Source organism: Octopus sinensis, linkage group LG2 (assembly GCF_006345805.1).
Source record: "Octopus sinensis linkage group LG2, ASM634580v1, whole genome shotgun sequence".
Classification (NCBI taxonomy): Eukaryota; Metazoa; Mollusca; class Cephalopoda; order Octopoda; family Octopodidae; genus Octopus; species Octopus sinensis.
In genome coordinates this window covers 86,696,073-86,706,140 of record NC_042998.1, presented here as the reverse complement: position 1 = coordinate 86,706,140, position 10,068 = coordinate 86,696,073, and the positions used below count along the sequence as shown (strand labels likewise).

At 39.5% G+C, this 10,068-nt stretch overlaps 1 protein-coding gene across 2 annotated transcripts in view; it reads right to left on the bottom strand.

Annotated features, from left to right (window-relative positions):
* Positions 1–10,068, bottom strand: part of LOC115225143 (protocadherin gamma-A1-like) — a 98,259-nt gene that overhangs the window by 50,743 nt on the left and 37,448 nt on the right. For both annotated transcript variants that reach the window (XM_036515021.1, XM_036515026.1), the window contains exons 7-8: positions 1,887–1,973; positions 370–381 (exon numbers count right to left, since the gene is read on the bottom strand). In XM_036515021.1, coding sequence (XP_036370914.1) covers positions 370–381; positions 1,887–1,973 — 99 coding nt within the window. The remainder of the gene's footprint in view (positions 1–369; positions 382–1,886; positions 1,974–10,068) is intronic.

The window sequence follows — 10,068 nt, the reverse complement described above, 5'->3', positions numbered from 1 at the left end:
ACACTACCCCCTTGATACAAGCACCACTCACACCACAAACAACTGAAGCAACCCCAACTACAGAGGCAACCCCAAGAAAAGAAAGCAGAGAGGTCTCCAGCAAAAACACCAACAGCAAATACTACATGAGAGACAACAACGCCAACAAAAGCAGACGTGTTGACCACAATCACTACCACAGTAGCTACAAAACACCAACAACACAGGTCTTGCCAGAGGAACAAAAATCACCAGCAAATTTCAACTTCAACAAATTTTATATTTCCCCAAAGAGTTGATTTCAAGTAGATTCTAAGAGCATATTTGATACCATTATGGATACCATCATGGAAGACATTAGAATAAATATCAAATCAAAGTTAAACTCACCTGGCCAGCAGGCTGAAATTGAAACAAATAAACATTTATAAGAATAGTGAATAACAGGAATAATACAAAAGACATTTTTTAAGATGAGAAGATATTTTAAGACAATGAAACTCAGAGGTGTGCATTAAAAGAGTTGGTTTTCAGGCAGTTATGAATATTATTTGCTACAACAACTTATTTAATAAGACAAAACTAAATCTGTTTTTAACTTATAAGGCCTTAATAAAATTGAAAAAAACTTTGAGAAACCTTCATGACAGCTTTTGTAACATGTTATTACCAGACATTTGACAAGTAACCCAAAAGATCTAGTTATCAATCAAAAAATTATACTAATAATAATTTCTTATATTGGCAAAATATAAGTGTTGGATGTAATGGCATGGGATAGTGGAGATGTGTGGATGGTTGGTGTACATGAGTAATTATATTGTGAGCAAGTAAAATATAGAAGCGAGGAGGTAGCAGTGAGTGCAAGTGTGAGGGTGGAAAGAAGGTAGGAGGAATGTAAATAGTGTGTATAAGGGTATTGGTGCGAAATGGTGTTAATACAGAAGTGAGAGATGAAATGAGAAAAAAAATGGAAAAAGAAAAAGTAACAACTGTACAAGGAAGGAAATTATTTTTCTGCTTCAGTAAGAGAAGAAAATTAGTGAGGTATATGGAATGGCAAGAAAAAGTGATAGAAGTGTGTGCATGTGTCTAAATGTCCAGCTTAAAACAATATTTGATCAATCATTCCAATATAAAGAGTGGATTCATGATATTTAAGTTAATCTGATATATGACATGCACTAAACTTGTCATCCTTCAGTCCCTCTTGTGACTTTACAGACAATTATATGTGTGTCTAGACACACACATACATATATGAACCATATACATAGATATCATCATCATCATCATTATTCAAAGTCTGTTTTCCATGCTGGGAGAAATAGTATTGACTGGGTGCAGCTTTGTGCCATTTGAGTGATTAAAAGTATAGAGGGACAGAGATAGGTGTATCAAAATTTGGCTGAGCAAATTATTCATCTTCATTTTTGTAGTTCAAGACTCCACAGAGCAAATGTTCCATTGTTGTTTCTATAACATTATGTAGGTAAAAGCTAAATCTCTTTTAGGATTAAGTTTCACTGTATTTAAAATTGCCTGCTAACCAGAGGAAATTAACTCAGAACTGCAGACAACAAACAAAATCATCAGGTTACATCAGTAAACAATGCAACCCATGTCCCCATGTCCATGGTAACTATCTACTGTTAAGTAGACTTAAACCATTGAGACCAACTTAGACTAAACACAAGCATGAAGCAATTCTTATGATTACATATCAGTTATGAAGGCTGTGTATCAAAGCAGTAACCTATGAATTTGGTCTCAGTAAATTGCATTAAGAATCATCTTGGGAAAGTGAAACTGCCTAAAGAACAGGTTGACTTAATTTAGTTACATTCATGTTAAAATACATTGAATGACTTGTGAGTATAAAGCAAAAAATAAACCAGTATCCTTACTATCAAAGAATATTCTTGAATGGGATTGTAATCAGCATCAATAGCTGTTATCTGCAAATTTGGTATTGTATTGTTTACTGGAAAATCCTGCAAAAAAAAGCAAAATATTAAGAAAATATAATTCAGCAAATATTTTTTTCATTAGTTTTCATATCAATTCATTCTATGATAAAGATGACGTATTTCAGAAAACAATTCCCCCCAACTACTGCTACTACTACTACTACTACAACCAACGGTCTCTGCTACTACTGCTATTATGAACAACGGTCACTTTCACGATTACAGCCAACAGTAATACGATTGTAGTCAACGCACAAGACAGCCATTATGCTCCCGCCCACCCACAAAACACCATCACGTGGACTCTGTTGAGACTAGTAAGAAACACTTATGAACTTTTTTATTACACTTAACTTTTTAACATATTTTTGATAAGGTTTGTGTTTTCAAGAAGAACCGAAACATGTAAAATCTATAAGAAAATTAAAATTTATCTTATATAGTGGCATTTTCAAACTTTTATAAATATATACCCACTTGTATGCCACCTACACTTTTTATAAATATATATTTATATATATCCCTGCTCCATCTCACAAATGCCTCTTTCATGGAGCAAATAGTTCTGCAACCAACAAGGGCAGTAAATATACTGGATCTCTGCTTCACAAACAATATGGATATTATCCATAATGTTAATGTGATGCCGACAATGATCTCGGATCACAACATAATAGAGCTGTCTATGTATGGAACAAAAGCCCCCGCAGACACACAGCCTATACGAAGCACCCACCATCTCTCCAACTTAAACTTTCATAAAGCCAACTGGAAGTTGATTGAGAAAGAGATCCTCAAACAGGATTGGCCTGAATGTCTCTCCACACCGGACATAAACATGAAACACAAACACTTCATATCCATAATACAAGCCATATGTGACAAATATGTCCCAGTGTGCAGGGCCAGCACACACAAGAACAAAAACAGGATCCCTAGAGAAAGGAGGATTCTTATGAGACGACGGACAAGGATTGCAAACCGCCTGAGCAAGCACACCAAAAGTGGTGAGAAGTCTCGGCTCGAAAGAATGCTAATGGAAATTGAGAAAAGTCTACATCAGTCCCATGGAAAGGAGAGAGCAGATAAAGAAGCTTGGGTAACAGAAAATATAAAATCAAACCCTAAAGCTTTCTTTAAGTTTGCCAAAGAGACAGCCACAGTGCACCAGAGAATAGGACCTCTCTTCCAAAAAGATGGCTCTCTCACAGGAAATCCCACGAGGATAAGTGAAATACTGAACGAACAGTTCCAAAGTGTGTTCACTACACCTCTAGGACACAGGCAAGTAAACAACCCAGAAGAATTCTTTGCCACTTTACCTGCGGCCAAAGAGACAAAAATTGAGTACATCAACATCGAAGATGATGATATCACACTAGCCATTGATGAGATTGACACAAACTCAGCTGCTGGACCTGATGGATTCCCAGCGATCCTTCTCAAATCGTGCAAACGAGCCCTTGCAAAACCGCTACAGCTTCTTTTTCAGAGCTTTCTTGCAAGTGGTAAGCTCCCAGTCAAACTGAAAGAGGGGGTAATATGCCCTATCCATAGGGGAGGTAGCAGAGCAGATGCTAAAAATTATAGGCCTATCTCTCTGACCTCACACATCAGCAAAGTCATGGAACGAATAGTCCATAAGAAACTAATCATGTTCCTTGAAGAAAATGACTTGCTGTCTGACACCCAGCATGGATTTCGACCAGGTAGAGGCTGCCTAACACAGCTCCTGCAACACTATGACTGGGTGTTGAAACAGCTACTAAATGGCTCAAATGTGGATGTAATATATCTCGACTTTGCAAAAGCCTTTGATAAAGTCGACCATGGTATGATCTGTCACAAACTGCGTGGTCTCGGCATAGGCGGGAAACTTGGAGAGTGGCTGCACAACTTCCTAAAAGACAGAAAACAGGCAGTTGTGAGCAATGGAGCCACCTCCAAGGAAACGCAAATAACAAGCGGTGTCCCACAGGGCACTGTCTTGGGGCCACTGATGTTCATAGTGGCCCTTTCAGACATGCCTTCAGTTGCTACGATGACTACCCTTGCTAGCTATGCAGATGACACAAAAGTCTCCCACACAATACAAAACCCTGAAAATATTGCGCATCTGCAACATGAGCTGGACACAATATACAGGTGGGCTGAGGACAACAACATGCAGTTTAATGCAGGTAAGTTCCAGGCCCTGCGCTACTGGCACACAAAGGTAAATGACGTGAAGACTGGATACACTGGCCCAGGAAGAATTGCAATCCCTGAGTCAAAATCAGTGCGTGACCTGGGCATTGACATGAGCAATGATGCATCTTTCCAAATGCATATTGCTAATCTGGTGATAAAATGCAGACGGCTAGCTGGATGGATTCTCCGAACTTTCAGAACAAGAGAGAAGGAGACACTGATGGTCCTATGGAAAACATTCGTCCTCAGCCGCTTGGACTACTGCTCCCAACTTTGGTCACCACACAATATAAAACAAACAGCAGAACTCGAAGCAATTCAGAGAAGCTACACAAAGAAAATCGTCTCAATGCAAAATGTCAGCTACTGGGAAAGACTGAAGGTATTAAACCTCTTCTCCCTGGAGTGGAGGCGGGAGAGATATGCAGTGATATACATCTGGAAAATCCTGGAGGGTCTTGTCCCAAACTTTGGCATTCAAAGTTACTCCAACCGCAGAACGGGGCGCCGCTGCGTGGTGCCAAGGATTCCAACATCACCATCAAAATACAGGTCCAGATACTGCAACAGCTTGGGTTTCAGAGGACCACAGCTCTTTAACATCCTCCCTAAATGCCTGAGAGACTTACATGGTGTGGATGTGGGTTTCTTTAAAACTAAACTGGATCTCTTCTTGTTGGGAGTCCCAGATGAACCTACCTCACGACAGGAGACGCGGATGCGGGCAGCAGCATCAAACTCCCTTGTTGATCAAGTGCCACGTATCAGAGGTGGATTCACAAACTAGTGTAGCTCATTCAGCGGTGGTGCCCCAGCATGGCCGCAGCCTTCGGGCTAAAACATTTTTAAGGATTTAAGGATTTAAGGATATATATATATTCAGTATATATACATACATGTGTGTGTATGCGTGCGCATGTTTGTTTGTGTCTGTGTTGTAACATTAAGTTTTCGCACAGCTTTATTGATTCATTGGGGTAGAGTGTATGAAAACTTAATGTTACAACACAGATACAAAGTCACACGTACATGGATTTATATATATATATGTATATCTATGTATTTTGTCCTTTAAATAAATAACAAATATATATATATATATATATATATATATATATATATATATATATATGTACACACAAACACTCACAGCTAAGATAGAGCCTTCACAGAGAGCAAAGGCTTTCTTCAGGCTGCTCAAGATCAAAGCTTATTGACCAGTAACTACCAATCCAATATAATGAAAAATGGGAGTAGACTTAATGTGCCCATACTACAATGATGAGATTGAAACAGTGATGCACCTTATCTCTGGATGTAAGATTTTAACACCATCATCCTCATTGTTTAACATCTGCTTTCCATGCTGGCATGGGTTGGACAGATTGACTGGAGTCTGGGAAGCCAGGAGGCTGCACCAGGCTCCAATCTAATCTGGCAGTGTTTCTACAGCTTGATGCCCTTCCTAATGCCAACCACTCCGAGAGAGTAGTGGGTGCTTTTTATGTGCCACTGGCACAGGAGCCAGAGGGGCTGACATCGACGAAAATCGGATGGTGCTTTTTACGTGCTACCAGCACAGGGCTCACATCTACAATTTCCATTTGATATGATTGTGATATTGCTGTTGATGTTGATGTACTTGACTCAACAGGTCTCAACTCAATAGGTCTATTCAAGTGCAGCACATTGCCTTTTGATCCAAGGTACTTTTGAGTGGGCTGGTTATGCGACACTGGTGTAGGTTACAGCTGTGGACTCACTTTATTTGTCAGGTCTTCTCAGTCACAGCATGCCTCTAGAGGTCTTGGTCTGTTGTCATTGCCTTTGTGAGGCCTAGTTCAAAGGTCATGCTTCACCACCTCATCATATGTCTTCTTGGGTCCACCTCTACCCCGGATTCCTTCAACCGTTTGGGAGTGGGACTTCTTCACACATCTCTCCTCATCCATCCGTAGTACATGACCATACCAACTCAAACATCTCTCCTGCATGCCACATCTGATGCTTCTTGTGTCTAACATTTCTCTCAGGGTGCTTACACTCTGTCGTGTGTGCACACTGACATTACACATCCAGTGGATCATGCTAGCTTCATTTCTTTTGAGCCTACGCATGTCTTCAGCAGTCACAGCCAATGTTTCACTGCCGTGAAGCATGGCAGTTCATACACATGCATCATACAATCTACCTTTCACTCTGACCGAGAGGCCCTTTGTCACCAGTAGGGGTAGAAGCTTTCTGAACTTTGCCCAGGCTATTCTTATTCTAGTGATAACACTCTCCGAGCATCCACTCCTACTACACATTTGGTCACCTGGGTAATGGAAGCTATCAGCTACTTCTAGTTTCTCCCTCTAGCATGTGAAACACTATTTTCTGATCATCTGTGGTGTTACCATTGACTCTAAGGCCTTTTGATTCTAAACCTTGCTTCCACACTTGAAATTTCTTCTCTAGTTCTGGTAGTGATTCTTCTATAAGGACCAGGTCATCAGCACAGAGGAGTTCCCTGGAGCAACCTGCTTTGAATTCCTCTGTTATTGCCTGGAAGACTATGATGAATAAGATGGAGCCGAGGTCTGATCCTTGGTGGACCCCTACTTCTACCCGGAATTCTTCACTATACTCATTTCCAATCTTAACCTTACTAACGGCATCTCAGTATAGGGCCTGTACAGCCCTTATTAACCATTCGTCAATCCCCAGTTTCTGCATCACCCACCAGATAAGAAATTGGGGGACCCTATCAAAAGCTTTCTCCAAGTCCACGAAAGCCAAATATAGGGGTTTATCTTTGGCTAGGTATTTCTCCTGCAGTTGATATACCAGGAATATAGCATCAGTGGTGCTTCTACCTGGCACAAAACCAAACTGCATCTTATCTAGGCAGACTCTCTCCCTAATTAGTTGGGCTATGACCCTCTCCATGACCTTCATCACTTGATCCAGCAGTTTGATACCCCTGTAGTTATTTCTATCTGAAGCATCACCTTTACCTTTGTAGCAGTTAACTATGGTGCTGCTACCATCACGGACTACCTGGTTTATGATATGGGTGACTAGGCCATAGCCCACACCAACAAATGTTTTAAGCTTCTCAGCAGAGATTTCTGATGGGCCGGGGGCTTTTCCTGGCTTCATATCCTTAATTGTTTTATCTACCGGGATGCTGTCTATTCAGATAGCTGGTCCCTCTACTTGGTCAACATTTGGCAGGCTCTCCTCCTCCCATTCATTCTCCACGTTCAGCAGTCTTTCATAATGGCTCCTCCAAGCCTCTTTCTTTTCTGAATCATTAAAGCAAGTACACCATCATCCATGCAGACACATTTCTCTCCTGTGACATCACAATTTTCTCTCACACACTGTCTTGCAATCCAGAATACTTCAGTTCTTTGGTCCTCACGTCACTGGACATTGGTTACGAGTCCTTGTCTATGAGTCCTATCTAACTGGACTGTGCAGATCATCACAAACTTGTGGTCTGTGTAGCTGACCAATTTGTATTGTGGCAACCCTACAGTATCCCTATCCTCTGACCTAACAAATACTCTATCTAGATATTATCAGGATGAAACATTTTGGTTACATATATTCACACACTCCACTCTGAAAACGACTATATTTAGCAGAGAAGCAAAATAGAAGAAGGTCAATTACCTTGAATTTTGAGACGGTCAGCTGATTCAGCTGCCTTGTCAGAAAAATCATCATTAATGAAAGACCTTCACAAATTCCTTTTGTCTGGCTTTAACCTAAAGAGCTCAATGTCATTTGGATATATTATTTTTTTTAGTTCCAAATAAGCATTTGTGTCAGTTCTTATAAACTGTCTGTCATGGGGAGTTTTCGACAAGTTTGTTGAACCCTACTCCTTTTGTATACCATGTTCATACCATGTGTTTCCAGCTTCAAATCATTTCAGGCAAAGCTTCCACTGCAAAAATTCACCATGCCTCCATTTCTTGTATGCTTCCTGTGCTAACTGGGGACATTCTGCAACAATGCATGCCACTGTCTTGTCACAGATTCTACAATTTTCTGATACATTCTTCCCATGTACATTTTACCTCAAATTCTTTGCTTCTATCACCTACAATTAGGTTTTCTGTTTCTTTTTTTTTGCCCTATTTTTTTAGCCAAACCTAGGATTTTGTTCCCCATATATCTTCAGTGGCTCTCTTACAAAGGTTTTCTTCAATCTTTGAATTTCATTCTTGTCCTTTTCTCCTATTCCACACTTGACTATCTGTTTCTTATTCTTTCTCTTTAGTAGTTTCTCTGCATTGTTCTGCAACATTTTTGTTTCTTTTAGCCAAGCCCAGGATCATCATTATAATTATTGAGTGAGAGAGTGAGAGTGACACTGAGGCAAAATATACAAAGCCCAATATACCTATAATGACTACCCACCTGATACAAGTGCACCAGGCGTGTGCATCACAACCATACATGTGCAACATGGTGATCTCATATCAAGGTAACAGTGCATAACCTTACAAGTGGGGCCCAGTTAAAATTTTCCTCAAGTCAAGTAGCCCATCCCACTCAAAAGATCCCTGATTAAAGTTTATTAAGTATGTTGAAAGAAACACCCATGTTTCCAGAGGTGACTTATTCAAACCCCAAAGAATTCCTCTCAACACATGGTTATGATGCTCCCCAATACTTCTTCTAGTGATCAGAGATGCACATATCATCAGCCATCAACTGGTTAAGGTCAAACAACTCACAAGCAAATCTGTGGTATTGAGCAGAATATTTGCTGTAGCCCATCTTTTATACCAAGACAAAACAATGTACATGATAGTACTTCCAATCAGTTAAGATCAAAAGCCATAAGGGCCACTGCCTGGTGCTGCATCAGGGAAGTTATTAATATTATTATTATTATTATTATTATCATTATTATTATTATTATTATTATTATTATTATTATTATTATTATTATTATTATTATTATTATTATTATTATTATTCAGTAGTTTTATTTTTTATAGCGTGCTTTCACTTCACTACCGAGCGCAGCTCTGTGTGCCTTGGGTATGTGCTGTGATTTGTTGTGATGCTCTGATGGTTATTGTATGGAAAGTGTTCTGCGTAGGATGTGTGCAGTGCCTAGTAGTGCAATTTTCTGTATGTTATATGTGTTTGTAAGTCCTGGTGTTTTTGTTATGTATTTGTCTGAATATTTTTTTTTCATGCCTAATGCACCTACTATGATAGGAATTGTTTCTGTTTTCAGGTTCCACATTCTGGTTATCTCTATTTCCAGGTCTTTGTATTTTGAGAGTTTCTCCATTTCTTTTAGAGACACGTTGTCATCTGCCGGTATTGATACATCAATTAGAAAGCATTTTTTTTCTTCATGATCTCTGAGAACTATATCTGGTCTGTTGGCCTTAACTTCTCTATCTGTGTGTATCGGCATATCCCAGAGTATGGTTGCTTTCTCGTTTTCTGTGACCTTTTCTGGTGTGTGCCTATACCATCTTTTTTCTGTTGTTATTCCATAATGTTGGCATAGCTTCCAATGTATGTAAGTTCCAACTCTGTCATGTCTGTGAATATATTCCTTCTTAGCCAGGACTGGGCAGCCAGAGATAATATGATTTATTGTTTCTTGTCCATCTCCACATATTCTGCAGTTACTTGTAATATTTCTTTTCATTACATGTTTTTGGTAATTTCTGGTGAGGAGGCTTTGGTCTTGTGTTGCAATTAAAAATCCCTCTGTTTCTGCTTTGAGTCCTGAGCTTCTCAACCATTGCTGGGATTTTTCTTTGTCTATTTCTTTTGCGTTTAGTTTAGTGCAGTATTTACCATGAAGGGGCTTTTCTTGCCATCGTTTTATCATGGCTCGTTGCTGTTCTATTTTTAGTTTGGATTTCATTTGTTTTATAGCTTTTGTTGTTTCTTCATCATC